The sequence below is a fragment of the Manis pentadactyla genome, chromosome 8 (assembly GCF_030020395.1).
Source record: "Manis pentadactyla isolate mManPen7 chromosome 8, mManPen7.hap1, whole genome shotgun sequence".
NCBI classification, from domain to species: domain Eukaryota; kingdom Metazoa; phylum Chordata; class Mammalia; order Pholidota; family Manidae; genus Manis; species Manis pentadactyla.
Window position 1 is genome coordinate 66,372,835 of NC_080026.1, and position 19,731 is coordinate 66,392,565.

Below are 19,731 nucleotides of genomic sequence, written 5' to 3' on the forward strand. Positions count from 1 at the left end.
GTCTGCAGGAGCAGGGAATCATTTTGATCCATTAATTGGCATGAGGATGAGGCCCCAGAGATTGGCATGGTGCTACCAGCTCTTCCCCGCCTCCTGGTTGGCTCCCTGTATCGGGCCTGCACCAGCTGCCTATCTGCCCCAGGCTAAAGCCCAGCCTCCAGCGGGACCCTTTGGCCCTGCTCCCACTGGCCTCTTGGGCTAGGCTGACCACGAGGCCAGAGGGGCGTGGGAGCTCCCAGCCTGGAGGGGCTCCAGGAGAGATGCCTGTCCAGGTGCAGCTGCCCTGGCCAGGCCTCGGACCCAGCCAGCTGTCTTCGCCACTGTCCCCCAGGGAGCCTCTAAACTCTTGATGAAACCCTCCTTAGAGAGGAGGGTCAGCTCTCAGAAACTCCCTTTCTGTGAACTGGGGGATGTGGTTTCACTTTTGGGAAGCCACAAGTATCTGGGGACTTGGCAAGCTTGAAAAGTGTGTCCCCAGTGAAATATGAGCACCAAGAGTGCTTATTTTACAGAGTTGTCAGGAGTATTAGTTTGTTGCTCTGCTGGGCCATGCTGTGTGCTAGGCTAGGGGTCGGGAGGGGAGCAGTATACGGGCACTTGGGCTCGTGGTTTAATGATCGATGGTGGCCACACAAAATAGTGCACGGTTGCAAATGTCAGTGGGTGATCTGCAGGCCCAGTATGGTGAGGGAGCACTGGGCTCATGGAAAGTTCTCCTGAGGGACTGAGAGTTGCCCACAACAGTGCAGAATGAGGAGAGTTACCCAGATGGATGTGGGAGGAGCATTGCAGGAAGAAGCTGTATGTGAGGACACCCAGAAATGGGCGAGAGCTTGGGGTACCCGAGTCATGCCCAGAGGCTGGCTGCCTGGAACACAGGGCCCAGGCATGGATTAGGCAGGGCCTCGCAGGCCCTGTTGGGGGTGTTGATTTTATTTTAGGGATACTGGGAAGCGAATGCAGGTTTTAAGCAGGGGCAGTACAGTCTGATTGGTGTTTCGTGATGCTCACTCCACAGAGGTATGTAGAATGGTGGCTTATAGATGGGGGTCCAATGGGGAGATGATAGTGATTTAGACCAAAGTGATAGCAGTGGAGATGGGAGAAAGTTGACAGGTCCAAGATATATTTTGGTAAAACATGCAGGACTTTATTATGGCTTGAGTGCAGAGGGTTAGAGAGAGAAGGGTCAAGAATAAGTGGGTGGATAGGGGTGCCCCTTAATTGAGATTGCTATGCCAGGAGGGACAGGATCATATCCCAGGGAGCTCAGTTGAACTGCCAAGTTTGGGTTGCCAGTGGATCACCAGTGGAGATCCCCTGGCTGGGGATCAGGAGCCCAGGAGGGCAGGGACTGGAGCACTCCCATGGAACCATCAACAGGGCTGGGGGTTAACGTTTACAGGGGTGGGTCAGATACACAAGGAAGGTTGGTGATTCTGTAGGGAGGGGACATAAGTGATGGCTCTGGGCTGGGTCTGGGAGAAGGAAAAGGTGGCACCCTCCAGAGCGCATGGGCAGGGGCCGGCCTGACATGGAAGCAGGTTTCTTCCTTAACTTTCAGCACTTCAGGTTGGTGTGAAGATCTGGTGGCAAGAAGTAGAGAAGTTCCTTATGATGATGGCTTCTGTTTTTATCCATGAAGAATGAAGCAAGGTCATTAGCTGAAGTTGGGGAAGAAGCCTGGGCAGTTTGAGGAGAATGGGCAGGGGAGGTGGTGGGGAGGGTGTAAGGTGAATGGCAGGGTGGAGAGCCTGTGGAGGTTGGTGACACAACTTTGCAAGAGTAAAAGCACGTTGCTAGTGTGGGTGTCTCTACTCTGCTGCTTGCTCACAGACACGGAGAAGTGAGTGGGTAGGTTGACCAGGGATGGGCTGACCCTGGGCTGGGATTTTACTAGGCATGCTCCATAAGGAGAGGGAGGGGAGTGAGGGCATGTGCAGTAGTAGAGTGACGGCAAGGACAGACAGACAGAAACTGAACTGAGACAGAGCGGGGTGCAGGCAGGACGAAGCTTTTGAGAGGGCTGCTTAAGCTGAAGGTCTGCAGGACAGGATGCATAAGACTGTCCTGTGCTTGGGAGGGAGGCGAGGCCTGGTGACCCTCCCCTTTGGGGTGCCTTCTCCTGGTGAGGGTCAAGGGAGGGGTCAACATACAACCTGGCCGGAGCTCTGGCACTTGCCTCTGAACAGTGCTGCCACCCATTTACCCCCCATTTTATGCGTTTGTTTACTTTTTAAACGTCTTAATAAAACATGAAAAAATATTTATTCTCCACGGATCAATAATTTACTATGAGTTATGACAATACTAAATTTGGTCAATTATTCATTGACTATAAAGTATTTATAAATGCTACCTTAATTTAAAGCATTAGCCAACAGAATTCAAATATTAATAAAGTCAGTGCCAGCTTAAAGGCAGAAAGGAAGGGCACAGATAATGAGGGTGGCTCAGGGGAGGGTGCATGCTCATGGCTGTTAAGATTATTGGAGTAACGAGGTAGCCCCATTTGTGGGACCGGCAGGGTGCTGGAGTCCCTGGGGCTGGCCTGCCAGACCCCCCACAGAGAGAGAACATTCCCTCTGGAGGGCAGGGCTGAGCCCAGGGCTGCTCAGAGCCTCTCTACCCCTTCTGCTGCCTGCTGAGACCAGCGGCCTTACCAGGCTTCTCTCAGGGGAAGGCACCTCCACCAGGCTGTGCCTACCTAGGTGGAGAGCTCTCTCTTGCCTTGTCCATCTGGAAAAGTCCTATCATTCTTCAGGGGGCTCCCCAGAGGCCATTTAGCACTGAGATTGAGGGAGCTTGTGACCTCAGAGTAGCAGGGGCCACATGGGAGGGGTCTCACTTATTTGGGGTCTGGTTTTGTAGGGGGAGCAGGTGTATATGTGTCTGGGTCACGAGGTGTTCAGGGCATCTGGGGTGGGGGGTTGGGACGGCCGTGGCCTGTGTTGTTACCAAGTGGTGGCAGTGGGAGTTGTGTGTCTCTTCCAGTAAGGCCTTCTGGGGTATTGCTTCCCCCAGCCTTGGCCTGAGAATTTTCTAGGAATCCCCACTGGGATGGAGAAGACTACTCACGGATTAGTAGTGGTGCCCAGAGTGACCTCAGTGTCTGGAGGCACCTTTTTTATCTACAGTGCCTGTTGGCAGGCACCAAGGGATTTGATGAGCCAAGGATTTGTCCTCAGTGGAGAGAGGCCCTTTCCAGCTTTCTGGATCCTTCTCTGGGGCTTGTGCTAAGTGTGGGGTGGCCTCAGGAATTTCCATCCAGGGAAGTGTTGGATAGAGTCAGCCATGGAATCTTGACTCCGTCCCCCACTCGCCACCATCTCTTCCTGGCACTGAGTGTGGGGGCACCTGAAAGTATGGTTATGTTTTTCTCTTGCTGCTCACTCTCTGGCTGTGTGGCCCTGGCTGAGCAGTCAGCCCCCTCTGCACCTCAGCTTTCTCCCCAGGGGATCAGAAAGCTCACCTGGGGTAAGAGGGACAGAGACCTTGTCTGTCTTGTGGTGTGGCCAGTGCTAAGGCTGGCATGTCCTTCCCTGAGAGTCCTGATCCTGGAGAAGCTTGGATCAGCAGGATGCTGATGTCTGAGGGGAGCCTGCAGGGATGTGACTGCGGGGCTGTCTGGGAACGCTGGCTCAGCCCCGTGGATCCTCTGGTCTGCGCCCAAGCCCAAGTTCTGAGTGGCCTCTTTTTTCCCAATTCCTGAGAAGCTGTCAAGCAGCCCAGAGACCCTCACAGCAGCCCCCTGCTCCCCTAGGATCACCCCGATTGGGCCAGGGGGCTTGCAGCTGCTCATTACATTCATCTGTGTCTGGCTTTCCCAGCTGATAAGCTATTCTCAGGGAACCCTTATCAGCACATCAAGCCTGCATTGTTATAATCAAGGGAGAGATCGGCTTTATGACCTTACAATATTGGAGGCAAAGAATTATAACAAAGGCTGTTATCTTCTAGTGAGCTTCAAAAACACCTCTAAGCTGGAGAGGCCAGTAACAGTGGTGAGTTCTCCATTCCCTCTATGTGCCATGCAGTGCGAGTGGCTCTTCACATCTGAAGACGTTTTACAGAATGTGCACAGCAGCCCTGTGAATTGGGTGCTACCATTTTTACCTGACAGAAAAAGCACAGAGGTCCAGAGATGGGCAGCCTGTTGCCCAAGGTTGCACAGCATGCATGTGGCAGGGCCTGGATTCAGACCCGGCCACTGGATCCTGACGTGGGTTCAGCATCTCTCTTCATCACCAGAGTGTGAGTTGTGTAACATCCTGTCCCAGGGATGAGCACACAACCTTGGTTAAGCTACTAGCTGATTTGGCTTTGATCTCATGTATTTTGATCTTATTATTTTTTTATGTTAGGAGGTGCTCAATAACCATCATTTCCACAGTGCCCCAATTAGTAGGCCATTCACGGTGGATTGAAAATTGACTTGTACGAGGCCTCTCCATAAGCCCCTGGGAGATGCTTCCAGCCTTAATTACCCACCCCCCAGACCCTGTGCCTAGCCTGGCGGCCTGAGGAGCTTGTGTGGCCCTGCAGGTGGCTATATGAGGTGGGACCGTGGAGGCGGGGTATCGCTCTCTGTTGTAACTATTTCTTGGGAGCCTGGGCATGACTTGGGTGGGGCCAGTTTCAGGGTGATGGGGAGGCCCAAGGGGCAGGATCCTGACATCTGTTTAGCATCTTTCTTGTGTATAGTATGGGGTGGACACTTGTGGTCCACGCTCCCAGTCAGTGCTCTCATAGCTCTGGGTAGAGATGCTTAGCCAGAAAACGGAGGCTCAGAAAGGACAAGCCCCCAACCACATGGCTGCTGACTGGAGGAGCCCAAGCTCAAACTCCGATCTGTGAGATTCTAGCATTCCTTCTGCCCTGGGTGAGCCTGGGCCCAGCCGAGGAGCCGCTGTCTCTGGTTGCCAGCAGGGCTGGGGCAGGGTGACCGACTGGTCAGGCAATTACCTGTTCCCTGAGCACATTCCTGCTGCCTGGCCCCTGTGCTGTCGCACTGTACTCCTTGCTCAGGCTCCCATCTCTGCTGGTCTAAATCCTCTTCCTTTGTGGCCCTGAGGTCACCCTCCCCTGATCCCAGGAAGCTTCTTCTCTCCTTCCTCATGGGCTGAATTGTAGGGTCTGTCTCCCTGGTGGGCTCTAAGCTCCTCAAACGCATGGTCATCCTGCTCTTTGTTCCCCCAGTGCTTAGGCAGGGGTTTGCACATAGTGATGTGCTGAGTGTATGTAAAAAATACAGAGGATGGAAGGACCCAGTCTACCCTTATCAGTGGGATGCATGCCCAGATGGGCAACCGAGGCTCAGAGAGGTTAGTGACTTCAGAACCTGGCATATATGGAGTGGGGACAGGGCTTGCCGTCAGAAGTCAGGTGATCTGGAAGGGAGTCACATGGGGTGGGTGACAGCGGGCCGGAGTGAGTGCTCTTGTGGCTGTCCTGGGCTAGGACAGGCCTGGAGTTCCTGGACAAACCTCATGCTCTAGTGATGTACAGTTTATTTTACAAGAGCACTTTCTAAAGTTATAAATGCAGTGTCCTGGCATTAAAGAGACTATGCACAAGAGAAGAGAGAAATTCATTCATCATCACAGATCCTTAGCTTCCTTTCAGTGTTTTACCTTTTAGCATTCTTTTCACCTAGTTGTCATCTTGGTGACCATATAATTATGAGCCCTGGTCTGGTCACTTAGCCACCTCTCAGAAGTGGTTTTTAGACTGGATGGCATCTCAGCTTAGCCTTGCCTTTCATCTGTGTGTGGCCTCAGAAGCCCGTATCAGAAAATGGGCACAGTGACACAAAGTCTGCATGAATGTCATGAGAATAGTGTGAATTCAGGTACATAAGCACTTGACAGAGGGTTTGGCACAGAGAAAATTCTCTTAAATAGTCCCTCCTTCTAATTAGCTTCATACTTATCTATTATTGGAGAATCATTATCTGTTCATGACACAAAATTTTGGCAAAATATAGAAAAGAAGGAAAAAATAACTTCTTGGCCTCTTTTCAAATGCAGTCACTTTTAATATTTTGCAATATCTTCTGTCCTTTCTTTCATGCATTGAATTTTATTTAACTGATATCATAAAATACATATAATTTTGTATTATTTTCACATTACTCTTTTATGACAAGCACTTTCCCATGTTATTGTAGTACCTTCATAAATAGTTTTAAAGGCTGCATATGCTTTCAACAAATGGAGCCTTTTCTTAACCACTCACCTATCTGCATCTTTGAGATGGTTAGCAGTATTTCAAGTATAGGGAGAAGTAGCCTCTAAATGTTTTTGGATCTAAAGCCATTTCCATAGTTTATATAGTTGTCCAAAGTGGAATTATTGACCAGGGGACATACAAATGGCAAGGCTACTGTACTCTTGTGCAAGTCTCTGCTGACTGCTGTGTGCCAGGCACGGTGTTTGTCTGGGGAAGGATGGTGAGCAGAATAGGCATGGCCCTTGGCCTCCTAGAGCCTGAGGTTGAGTAAGAGAGACAGAGAGTTACAGGAGCAAGGTGAAGTGCTGTGATAGAAGTGCAAGCGCAGGGGGTGCATGCGACGAGGGGTCCTTCGCCAGTCTGTGGATGCAGAGACAGTCTTGTAGCCTCAGTGTGAAGGTTCAAGATGCAACAGAAAACGTGGTGGGTTCCAGGAGCTGAAAGGTGGGCAGGGGCATGTGAAGACCATGAGGCTGCAGGCATCGAACAGCCTGCAAGGCTGCCCTAAGGAGTTTGACTCCATCCCCAAGGCTCTTGGGAGCCACCATAGGGCTTTAAGCAGGACTATGACCCAAGTGGATTCTTTTTAGGAGAGAGCTCAGTCGGCTGTATGAAGCCTGGATGGGAGGGAGTCAGAGCATTTGGGTGGCTGTGTGATTCCCAAGAAAGACATCAGAGAGTCTCTTGTTTAACCACCTCCACATCCTGCCTTGTGTGTGGAGGCCAAGGGTTCAGCAGGGAGAACTGTGGGCATTTGCTAATGCTCATGAATGTGTAAGGCATGCGTCCTTGTGTAGGGAGCAGCCGGCCTCTGGTTGAATGTGTGGCGGGCTCGTTCTCTTCCCTCACCATCCCAGGCACCCCCTGCCTTGATTCTTGGGGCTGCTTTTGGTCTTAGTCTGCTTTTCCCAGCCTTGTCTGAGGCATTACCTAAGCCCAAGGGCTCTCAACCGAAAGCACTGCATTGTCAAAGTGGTTCAGAAGTCTGCTGTCAGCAGCAGATGGCCCGCTGACATTCGCAGGCTGTGTTTTGAAACTGCATTTGCATTCCCCCATTCCTGCCATCACATAAAGCATTATTAATAAACGTTTGCTTCAAAACTGTTGCAGTGAGTTGCAGGATTGGGGGGGTGCATCTTTCTATTAATTGGTTCATTGTCCCGAAAATCCTAAGTGTGTGGCTAATAGGGTTACTGGATGACTTTAAAAGATGCGTCCTGAGTCCCACAACCTCAAATCCATTCTCCGTGCCTGATAGCTGCCAGGAGCATTTTCCTTTGTTATTGTCAACTGGCTTTTGAATAATCCTGGGATTCTGGAACCAACTGCTTCATCTGGGGTTTGACCCAGTGTTTTATATGAATCAAGTGGACTTGGCCAGAAGACCTAGGGTTTCTTTTTTCTCCCCTATAATCTGGGTCCTCCAGGGCAAGTGTCTCCCTAACTTTCTGATACAGTTCATTCCCTTTAGTTCCAATCAGTCATTTCAGTCAATAACTGCAGAGCATAGGTGTATTCATGGCTTGTGTCTTGGCATCGGGGATGCAAGATCAACAAAATGAGTCCTCAGCCTTACGGGGTTCCCACCCCAAGTGGAAAACAGGACCACAGATTGAGCAGCAGATGCAGGTCTCACAGACACGAGTTGGATTCCTGTTGTGCCATCCCTCTTGGAGTAGACTAGGGCCAATGACTTTGCCTCTCCTAGCCTCCATTTCCTCATCTGTTGAATGGGCACAAGAAACATCCAGCAGGCAGGATCCCTAAGAACATTGGTGACACTGTGCAAGTGAGAACTGCTGGCCTGACCCAGGATGGGTTCTCAGTCCCTGGGGAGAGGCAGCATTTCTTGGGGCCCTGGGCATGAACTGTCGGGCATGGGCCAAGTGCTTCGTCCCCACACTGACTCCCCCCTCTGCCTCCCCTCTCTTTCTAGCCTGTGACCTCATGACCCAGGGGATTCTGGCCTTGGTCACATCCACTGGCTGTGCATCCGCCAATGCCCTGCAGTCCCTCACAGATGCCATGCACATCCCCCACCTCTTTGTCCAGCGCAACCCAGGAGGGTCACCACGTACTGCCTGCCACCTGAACCCCAGCCCCGACGGCGAGGCCTACACACTGGCCTCCAGACCTCCCGTGCGCCTCAACGACGTCATGCTCAGGCTGGTGACAGAGCTGCGCTGGCAGAAGTTCATCATGTTCTACGACAGCGAGTATGGTGAGTTGGGGGCAGGGACCCCTCTGGGCCTCCAGTCGGGGCTTGATTTGGTGCTGGGAGATCTGTGAGCTGGCTGGCACCCCCAGAGCTGGGTGCCGTAGAGTGGCTGGGTGTGGCTGGTGGCTGATGGTCTGAGTTGAATGGGTCTCGGGGTTGTAGGGCCCAACCTTGAGCTTTGTGAGTCGGGGAAAAGCTGCAAAAACAGATCTGTAGATAGGCACTTACGTTGCCTAGCAACAGCACCTTATCATGACAGCTGAAGTTTGAATCACCTTAGAGTTTTCAATAAAATATTAATAAACTGCTGGCAGGCATCTGAAAGGCTTTGTGTAGGCAGTGGTGGAGGCTCCCAGCCTGGGTCCTCCCAGAAGCCTCCTCTCCAGAGATTGCCTTTCACTCTGGACATTTGCCTGCCTTCCCAGCAGCTTGCCTCCTTCCCCACTGCTGTGCCCTTGGGTTGGAACAAAGGTTAAGGGAGGGACACCCGAGTGTCATGGGGACTGACTGGGGTTGTATGTGTCTGGAGACACTAAGCATGGCTGGATGTGGCTTCTTTGAAGATTTCCCATATGAAAAAAAGTCATAATTTGCTTGTTAGGAAAGCACAAGAAATGGGCTTTGGAGAAATGGCTTCATATTTTCTTATGGCTGCTCTGTAAAAGCAGACCAGTCCTAGTCTTGAGATAAAGTGGTTTCTGCATTATGGTTTATTTTTTTGAACTTTTTATTTGGAGATCACTGAGATTTTCATGCAATTATGAGAAATAATACAGAGATGTCCCATGCACCCTTCCCCCAGGCTCCCCAAGGGCAGCATCTTGCATATCTGTCATATGATATCATAAGCAGGATTTGACAGACAATCCATAGACCTTGTTCAGACTTCTCCAGTGTATATGCACTTGCATGTGTGTGTTCATTTCTTTTCAATTTTATCATGTGTACCTTCATGAACCACTAGGGCAGTTTTCTCACAAAGATCCCTGTTCTATCCATTTATAGCCACAACCAGTTGTATTAGGGGTCTTCAAAGGGTGTACAGGACTGGTGAGGGTCAGAAGCCCCATAGATGGGGCCAGGGCGGGGGGGGTGGACCCTTGAAAGCTCCTGCTTTGTCTCTTGGTGAAATAATTCCTTTGCCAACAATGTAACTAAGAGAAGAAACCAGCATATGTTTGCATTTGCCTAAATACTCTGCTTCTCTAAGACCGGAATGTTGTCCTCAGCTCTTGAACAAATATGCTGTTTGGAGTCTTCCAGGAGGAATTGAAAGATCAAACAGTCACTGGGCTGAAATGAAGATGAAACAGTGATGAGGACAAGGGTGGCCTGAGGCTCAGGGCACTTGCACTGGACTCTGTCCAGAACCTGGCCTCTCCCTCCCACCACTACTCATTCCGTGGCATTTGGGAGCAGTTGGAGATTGTATGACAGCCATCAGGAGCCCTTGTGGCATCTGTTGGGGGCCCAGCCTCCCTGGGAGAACGCTCTGTGCTGGTCTCTTGGCCAGCCAGCTCTGAGGCTGGCCTGTGGGGAGGTGTGGGCACTGCTGGGGCTGGAGGATGCTGTGGTGTGGGGGCTGCCGGCCCTTCCCACCCCACCTCTCCCATCACCCTTGCTCTCCTTCTGCTCTGGTCTGTAGAAACTCTTCAAGCTTTGGTTCTCCCCAAGGCCTGGGAGGTGGAAACCTGAGCCCCAGGAGGACCGGGGGCAGCCCTCCAGCCTGCCCATGCTGTCTGGGCCCCTGTGATTCTTGCAGACTGAATGTCACCTGATGGCACTTGTTCAAACTCTGTGCTTTCTTCTTATGGCACCTCTTCCCCCAGTCAGCTCAAGAATAAGACTTCACAGAAAGGAGCTGTGACCCCAGCTGTCTGCAGCCTCCGCCCTTCCCTGTGGAGCTGGATCCTTGGTGACACGCTCTCACAGATACGCATATCCTCCCCTCGGTTGCTCTCAGCTTCTCCTGACACACTCATGGGGGCTAATCCTCAATGAACAATACACTCCACACGAGCTGCAAGCTCCAGGACAGCGGGCCACCTGCTGTTCACTACTGCGTCCCTGCCCTTTAGCACAGGGCCTGGCACAGAGGGGGCCCTAAGAAACTGCCACTGTGTGGATGAACAGACTCATTTATGAGGACATGAAGTTTTCAAACAATTTTCCCAGAAGACAAAGAAGACATGGGAGGAAAGACAAAGGCACTGGATAGTCTGACCTTTGAGGTAGGGGAGGTGGGCTAGGAGACGGATGTTTACTTCTGCAGATACACTCCCGGGCCATGCTGCGCCCCCCAACCCCTTCCCCCGAGGGCCCCCAGCCAAGCCTCCTTTCTGAGACGAACACTTTTGCCGCCTTCCTTGGGGCCGAAGTTAGTTTTCAACCAGACTGACCTTATCAGTGATTCCATCAAGATACAGGGTCACCATAACTTTCCTCTGGTGGACCACTGCAGGCAACTGCCTGAGCCTTGAATGCTGTGTTGGGCAGGGTTCTGAGGCTGTATGTGGACTCAGCAATAGAAAGTGTGGTGATTGCTCTGCAAGGTCTCCACGGTCGCAGGGGAGGCACTGGCAGCATAGTGCTGTTTGCTGATTCTGACCTAGAGGGTAGGGCTGAACAAGCGCCTCATTTGACTATCACTGTCCAGAGTGCTGACCCCTGTGGCTTTAGGCTTTCTGGAAGCCAGAGAGCACTTTCACTGGAATCTGGGCAAGATCTGTTTTTGCCTGCTCTGGCCTCCTGACTTGACAACCTTTAAGGTCAGGTATCGGCCCCAAGATAGTCTCTGTAAGACTTTAACCATGCTGACTTCTGCTGCTTGTCCTGGCCATGCCCCTTATGCCCAGCCCAGCCCCTGGCCTGTTTTCCAACATGACTTGTGTTAGGAGAGCCAAGGCAGTGGAGGCCCACCTGTTACCTGGTGCAGCACATCCAGACCCGACAGTGCGGGGTGTGGGTGCTCCCCAGGCATGGCTGTCTCTGGCCTGTCCGAGAGCTGGGCGTGGATTTGCATTGCCCAAGACAAACGGTGCCTCCAGAGCTCCTCAGGGCCTTTCCTCCATCCCACCACTGCAGACTTGTTGCAGATGAGCCCAGTTAAAAAGTAAATTGAGTGTAAATACTGTTTTATTCATTCCAAAGTCAAACAGAAGTGTTTTGGGGGTATAGCAACTTTTTTTAAATGCTAATCTGTACTTATCTTTACATATATTATTTCATTTGGGCCATGCTGTAACTCCATGAGGTGGGATTATTGTTGCGTTTTAAAGATGGTAAACATGAGGCCCAAAGGGGTTCTTTTTTGACTTAAATGCCAAGGCACTTAGTTAAGGTGCCATTCATTTCTATAATCAGGGGCTTGCTAGGCTCCAGCTTCCTGCTCCTGTCCCCAGCCAGGCAGAGTGGAAGCCAAGGAAGGAGAGGTGATTTGGAATGGGCTTGGTATGGCCTAGGCTGATGGGGCCATCACTTTAGTGAACGTCATGCAGAAGGTCCCACTCTTGCTGGGTGAGGCCCAATTCTTCCTCATTTGCCCCTCAGCCTCCCTTTAAACTCAGGAATGACCTGCCCTGGGTAAAGCTTGAAAACTGGGCATTTGAGTGAGGAGTCAAGGGTCAGAAAGGCAAAAGCATTGAGCCCTGACACAGAACTTGACAGAGGAGTGAGAGAGGAATTTGTATATATTTGGTTTACAAAATGCAAGATGTGCCATTTGGTAAAATTCCATTGAAAATACTTGTATGCTTGTTGTGACAGCAAAATGAAAAATAAAAGAGAAGCTGACATTTGGGAAAGAAAATCTGTAACATTAAAATACCAAAAGTTTGGATTGAACAGAACAGAGAACTTTCTGACTTGCCACTTCAAAAAAATTCTGGGATATTCATTCATGTGTTGGGGGTGGGTGCTAGAAGCAGCAGCCACCATTTCTCTGGAGTGAGTATATTTGGATGAGGGGCGTAGTTATCATGGGATCTTAGAAACCGTTGACTCATTCACTCAGCAAATATTCACTGACTCCCTACCATGTACAGTTATTTTGCTAGACATTCATTTTAGAAGAATAAACAAATGGGGGGAGGAACTTGGCTAAAGTTGCACAGGCTGAGATTTGAAATCAGGAGCTCAGGACTCTTTCCTCCATAGCACCTCCAGGGTACAGCTCTTGGCCACTGGGCCAGCCTGCAGGGTTGGGCTGGATCAGGAGCTAGGATTCCACAGAAACAAAAGCTCAGGGCTCTGCATGAGTGGCTATTGTCTACTTTTGCTAGTTTTAAAATTACTTTTTAAAATTAAAAGTTATACATGATTACAGTGTATATGTCAAATTAAAAGAATGATAAAACAAGCTCCTGTGAACCAGTGCCAGTTAAAAAAAATGCAAAGGAACCCATGTGTGGCCTACTCCTGTCATGCCTCCCTGCCCCCCACAGACAGGGGACAGAATTGCTATCCTGATTGCATGTGAACCATTTTGCCTGCTTTTCTTTATAGTTGATCACACAAGTATGGATCTTAAAATACATATTGCTTTAGTGTGGCCTGTTTGTGAACCTTAAATATATGGAACAACACTGTGCACTTTGTGATTGCTTTTTTCACTCAGCATTAGGTTTTTGAGATCCATCCATTTGCTGCATGTGGGTGTATTCAGTCATTTTATGGCTGAATGCTGTCACTGATGTATTATCCACTTCAATGTTATGGGCACTTGCATAGTTTCCAGGTTTTTGTTGTTATAAATAATGCTGATTAGTACTTTCTTGTGTTTGTCTTTTGGTGTTTGTATGCAATCATTTTTCGAGGGTCCATTGAAGGAGTGGAATTGCTGGAGACTGTTGGGTCTCTTCATGTTTCACTTTATTACGTTATTCCAAATGGTCTTCAAGAACATTTCCACCTGTTCGCATGGCCATCTGCAATGTACACACACAAAGTTCCCCAAACTCAAACTAGTGTTGTTTTTACTTTTAAGATTTTCATGCGAAATGATATCTTACTATTTTAATTTACATTTTCCTGATAAAATTGGGGTTGAGCATGTTTTCATATTTTTATGGGCTATTTTTGTGTTCTCTTCTATGAAATGAAGAGAATTTTATTTTTTACCCATTTTTTAAAATTGAGCTTTTGCTTTTGTAAGCTAGGTGTGATAATTTCTTTCAATTAGTTGTCTTAATGTGCATAAGTTCTTTATTGTCTTGTTGTCAAATTTACTCATCTTTCGTGTCTTTTTTCTGCCTCACTGAAGAAGTCCTTCTCTTTCCAAATGTCATAAAGATATTCTCCTGCCAAAACTTCATTATTCTCTGCTTTGAAACAATGTTCTCAAATGTCACTCTGGCTGGGTGCCCACAGCTAGGTCCTGGCCTAGAGTGCGCCTGGCTCTTGATGCTAGATGACCTCTCCCTGAATCTGTGGCCCAACATTCCTCTTCCAACACTGCTCCTCTCTGCCATGGCCTTTGGACCAGTGTTGTTCTTGGTGGAATTGCATAGCGTGTGGCAAGGTGGTTAGGGAGCACTTCCTGGAGGAGGTGACATGACATGTAAGCAAGGGTCCAAAGGACTAGTAGGAGTTAGGTAAGCAGAGAGAGCTGGGGGTAGGAGGATAGGAAGAGTGTCTAGGGCAGAGGGAAGAGCATGCTGGGAGACCTGGGGGCAGTGGAGGGGGAAAGATCATATGGCTGGATTGTGGGCAGAGGCCGGGGTGATGCTGGAGCTTTGTGCTGGGCAGGCCTTAGAAGCTCACTGATGAGCTCGGAATATCTAGAAATCTCTTGGAGCTGTACTTGCTACCTCAGTGGGTAACTCTGGGCCCTGTTCTTCACTCCCAGTCCAGAGACCTGAGGGCAGACCCAGGGCACGGGGATCTTCATCTCCAAAATGCTCTGATCTTTCTGCTGCCTGTGTCTAGACTCACTGGCTCCATACAAAAGGGAAGAAAGTAGAGCAGAGAGGAATAGTCATCCAACTGAGGACAAACCCCAGGCCTAAAGTCCAAGCCCAAGGCAGGGCCTGAACTTCCCAGGTGACCCAGGTGATCCAGGCATCAGTGCTTAACAGCTCACATGTCTGCAGCCCTGGCTCTGGGCTGGGCACCATGCAAGTACACAAACTGCACCAGCTCTTGTTGTTCTCATGGCAACCTCTCCAGGTGGATTTGTACTTACCCTGTTCAACAGATGAGGAAATGGAGGCTCAGAGAAGTAAAGGGACTTGCTCTAGGTCATGTGGCTGGGTATAGGGTGCTGGCCAGATCTGATTCTGAAAGCTGAGTATCACAGCTCTGCTCACAGCTTCTGTGTCCTTGTGGCAAATGCTGCAGGTAGACTCTTTTCTTAATACACAAGGATTTATTGTTGCACTGTTAGTAACAGCAGAAATTGCTGTTACTAAACGCCCATCTGCACGAAATTGGTTAAATATATTATGCTATATGCATTTAATGGAAAATGATGGTTCTTTATGTACTAAGGGGCAGTTCCCAGCACATAGTACTGTTAGCTGATAGCAAAGTGAAAGTGGTGGTGCAGAGTGTTGCTCCGTGTAAAAGCAATCTTATGTTTGTGTATTTGAATATACATACAGTCACTATAAGGAAATGCTTTTTTAGGGAGGGAAATACAATGACTTGGGACCAGAGGTATATTTTTCAGTACATAGTTTTATCTTTTGAGTTTTGTATCAAGTGCCAAAAATAAGTAAACAAAAAAAAGTGTGGGATGTCACCCTTTCTGCCTACTTTCTGCTCATGGTGACTTCTTTGAGCCCTAGCTGCCTCATCTATGGAACAGGAATGGTAGTTCATGAGCCATATGAGTAAAGCAGCCAGCAGAGGTCCTAGCACATGACAGTAACAGACCATGTGTGGGAACCAGGAGTGGCAGTGGTCAGCATTCTCCCCTTGCAGGGCTGGGTGTGGGCACAGGGCCTCAGTAGAGTCTTGGCATAAGTTTAGGTGTTTGTCCCTCCACTCTGGCTCAGGGTTACCTTTGAGTATAGTGGTTAGGGGCAAGGACTTGGGAGCAGTCTGCCTGGGTTGAATCACATCTCTGTTTCTATAGAGCTATGTGACATTGGGAAAATCACTTAATCTCTCTGTGCAAGTCTCCTCATTTGCAAAATGAGGATAAAATAATCATCCTTGTCTGATGTGGTTGATGTGTGAATTAAATGAGTTAATAATATGAGCAAAAGATCCATAAGACTCTTAGAAGATAACATAGGCAAAAAATCTTTTGAACATGAGCATGAGCAATTTCTTTTCTGGACATATCTCCTCAGGCAAGGGAAACAAAATTAAAAATGAACAAATGGGAGTACATCAAACCAAAAACTTCTGTATAGCAAAGGACACCATCAAAAGAACAAAATGACAACCTATATTATGGGAGAATATATTTGTAAATAATTTATCTGATAAGGGGTTAACATCCAAAATATATAAAGAACTTATATGACTCAACACCAAAAAAACAAATAACCCAATTAAAAAGTGAGCAAAGGACCCGAACAGACATTTTTCCAAAGAAGAAACACAGGTGGCCAACACGCACATGAAAAGTTGCTCCACATCACTAATCATCAGGGAAATGCAAATCAAAACCACAGTGAGATACCACCTCACACCAGTCAGAATGGCTACCATCCAAAAGACAAGAAATAACAAGTGTTGGCAAGGATGTCTAGAAAAGGGAAACTCATACACTGTTGATGGGAATGTAAATCAGTGCAACTGCTCTGGAAAGCAGTTTGTGGAGTTTTCTCAAAATACTAAAAATAGAAATATCATATGACCTGGTAATTCCACTTCTAGGAATTTACCTGAAGAAAACAAAATCCAAGGGAGGGATAAGGGTGGGGAAGAAGAAAGGGGGTATTACGATTACCATATATAGTGTGTGTGGGGGGAATGAGGAGGGCTGTGCGACACAGAGAAGACAAGTAGTGATTCTACAACATCTTACTACGCTGATGGACAGTGACTGTAATGGGGTTTGTAGGGGGACTTGGTGAAGGGGGGACCCTAGTAAACATAATGTTCTTCATGTAATTGTAGATTAATGGTAACAAAATTTTTAAAAAAGGCAGAAAAAACAAACAAAAAATCTATGATTTGAGAAGGTATATGCATCCCTCTGTTTATTGCTGCATTATTTACAATAGCCAAGGTATCTAAGCAACTGAAGTGTCCATCAATAGATAAATGGATAAAGAAGGTGTGGTATGTATACACAATGGAATATTATTCAGCCATAAAAGAAGAAATCCTGCCATTCAAAACAACACAGATGGAGCTAGAGAGTACTATGTTAAGTGAAATAAACCAGGTGGAGAAAGACAAACACCAAATGATTTCACTTATTTGTGGAATCTAAAAAAAACACAAAATAAAATGAACAAAATAGCAGTAGACTCATAGACACTGAGAAGTGACTGGTGGTTACCATGTGACAGGTGTTGGGGTGAGGGGGGTGAAATGGGTGAAGTGGATAAAGAGGGCAAAAATTCTCAATCATCATATGAATTAGTCATGGGGATAAAAATACAGCATAGAGAATATAGTCAATGATTCTATAACATCTTCCTATTTTGACAGATAGTAACTGCACTATTGGGGGTGATGATTTAATAACATGGGTAACTGTTGAACCACTATGTTGTATACTTGAAACCAATATAAAATTGCATATGAGCTATACTTAAATAATAATAAAAAACAACAACCCACCCCCCCGCTACACACAAAAATACTGCATACAAAAGTTCAGCATGTTAAATGAGTTAATATATGCAAAGGGTTTAGCCAGTGCCTGGCACAGCCTAAGTGCTCAGTAAGACTTGCTATTTAGGAGCTGTGCCCAGCTATGGCCCCACTGCTGCCCATTCTGTCTTGGCCTCCAAGCTGGTACGTCTCTACCGTGGCTTGTTCTGTGGCCTATACCACATCTTGATGTGTTCTTGGCATGGGGGGCAGCTCTCGCGTGCAGGGGACACTCCAGGCCTCCCTGCAGTCTCACCGCATGGTCACTGGCGGCTACAGTGGGCCACTGCACCTTCTCACAGCCTGGCTGCTTCTCAGGGCAAATAGCTGTCATATTTGGACCTCACCCCCGGAGTCTTCCTGAAGTGAAACTCCCCAGGAGAAAGAATTATTAGGACAAATTCTATTCTATCAGGGTTCCCTGCTGACAACGTCTCCTTTCTGGCCCCTGGCAAAGCAGCTCTGACAGCTGAAGTGCAATGTTTGAGTGATCTCATTAATAACACACATCGTGTCATTATGGCATTAGTTTTAATTGAAGTAATAAATACTTTTTCGAGATGAAATGAGTAAGTGAGTTTAATTGCTAGGAAACCTACCAAGAAGTTTGACAATAACTTTATCAGGACGAGTGGTTTCGGTTTTGTTCTCCCATCTAATTACAAAGCAACTGTACTTCAGGGCATGTTAATTGTAGCATTTGCTAGAAGATTAAAGTTCATTAACTCTGAAGTTCCTCACCCCTCCGTCAGATTCTGGGGCGCATCTGGGGATGTGATGAGACACCTGATGCAGGCTTGGATGAAGGACAGGAAGGCAAGGCTGCACGGCCCTCACACATGCCGCACTGTGCAGCGGGGCCTGCCAGTCGCCGCAAGACCTTGGCTGCACTTTCTGTACTTTCTTCTTCCCGTGCCACCCTGAAGTGCCCCATGGGGGTACCATGGCCCCACTGACACTCTCTCCTGCTGACCCCGCTTCCCCAGATTGCCTAGGCCCTGGCACACAGGAGGGAACAGGTTTTATTGTTAAATGTCAGAATTCCAGGAACCAACACTTTGGAGGACCACTGACCCGAATGGGGACCCTCCCTGCTTTCTTAATGAAATGAATTATCATGTCCTCTTCTTGGTCTTAGTTGAACCATCTCCCACCCTCCTGTCAGAGGGAACATGGCTCTTTCCTGATAGGATCCAGCAATGTCAGGAATGAGCAGGAAGCATAAGTGGCATGCAATAAAATGCCCTCATTAGCTGTGTACTGTTTGATGGGCTTGACAAATGTATGCCCCAGAGTAACCACCCCAGTCAAGCGAAGGAACACTGCCAGGTATAGAAATGTCTGTTTAGAAGAGGGAAAATTGTAGGTCACTTGCCTTGGCCCCAGTCACTTCAGCACTGGTTGGGTGGCCACAGGCCCCATGCCTGGAGCCCATGTGCAGCATCCCTACAGCTGCCTCTCTGCTTCTAGAAGGGTTCTCAGGGATCAGGAGTGTCAGTGTGGCTGGCCAGGAGAGAGGGAGCAAGGCGGGAGGTGCGGAAGGCAGGGGAGGGGTGTGGGGAGCCAGGGAGGCCCTTTGGCAGCCACAGCTGGTATTCGGGCTGGAGCTGTCTCCAGGCGGATGAGAGCCCTGACCATCTGCTTGCTGGCTGGAGAGGGCTCCTTGCCCAAGCAATGCCCAGCACCCACTTGGTAGGTGGCATTGGGATGGCTATGAACACACACTTCAGTGTCACAAAGAATAAAGTTGAAATACTTGTCCCACCGCCTATGCATCCTGGGTGAGCCACGTACCCTTCAGAGCCTTGGTTTTTCTGATCTGTAAGATGGGAATCACGGAACCTTCCTCCTGGGCTGCAGAAGAGCCTTGCCTTCAGCACATGCCCAGCACACAGTAGCAGTGTGAAAGCCTTACACTGGACAAGCTTTCCCTTGCTTTTTGCAAAGCGATCTCAGTTGATGTCACCCAGCTCTGAAGAAACATTTTTGGAGGCCTGGAAAGTGGGTTTCTATTGCTTGTTGCTCAGTACTGACTGGCTGGGTGGGGGCAGTTGCAGAGTCCAAGGCCCATGGGTCTGCTTGGCTTGTGTCCAGGCAGCATCTCTGCCAGCTTTAGGAACATCCTTCCCCTTGTGAATCTCAGGAGGCAGGAAGGCTCTGGGGCGCCCTAAGATGTTTCCTTGGGAAGTGTCCTGCAGGAACCCCTGATGTTAATCTGAAGGTCCACTGTGCCACTGAAGCTTTCCTTTCTGCACAGTCAGTGTCCCTGCAGTGGCCTCCACACCCTGCCCTCTGTCACAGCCTTTCCTCCCCCAGCCCCCTGCTCCCCTCCAGCTCCTGTTGCTCCATGGACATGCCAGGCACAGTCTGGCCTCAGAACCTTTGTGCTGACTGTTTCCCCTGCCAGGGACACTATTCCTGCAGATTTCTGCAGGCTGCTCCTCGCTTTTGGGGCTTTGCTCCAACTGCATCTGCCCTGAGAGGCTTCCCTCACTACTCATTTAGCA

At 48.8% G+C, this 19,731-nt stretch overlaps 1 protein-coding gene across 1 annotated transcript in view; it reads left to right on the forward strand.

The window, feature by feature from the left end:
- Positions 1-19,731, forward strand: part of GRID1 (glutamate ionotropic receptor delta type subunit 1) — a 692,973-nt gene that overhangs the window by 148,069 nt on the left and 525,173 nt on the right. Inside the window, exon 3 of the mRNA XM_036926584.2 lies at positions 8,168-8,452. Coding sequence (XP_036782479.1) covers positions 8,168-8,452 — 285 coding nt within the window. The remainder of the gene's footprint in view (positions 1-8,167; positions 8,453-19,731) is intronic.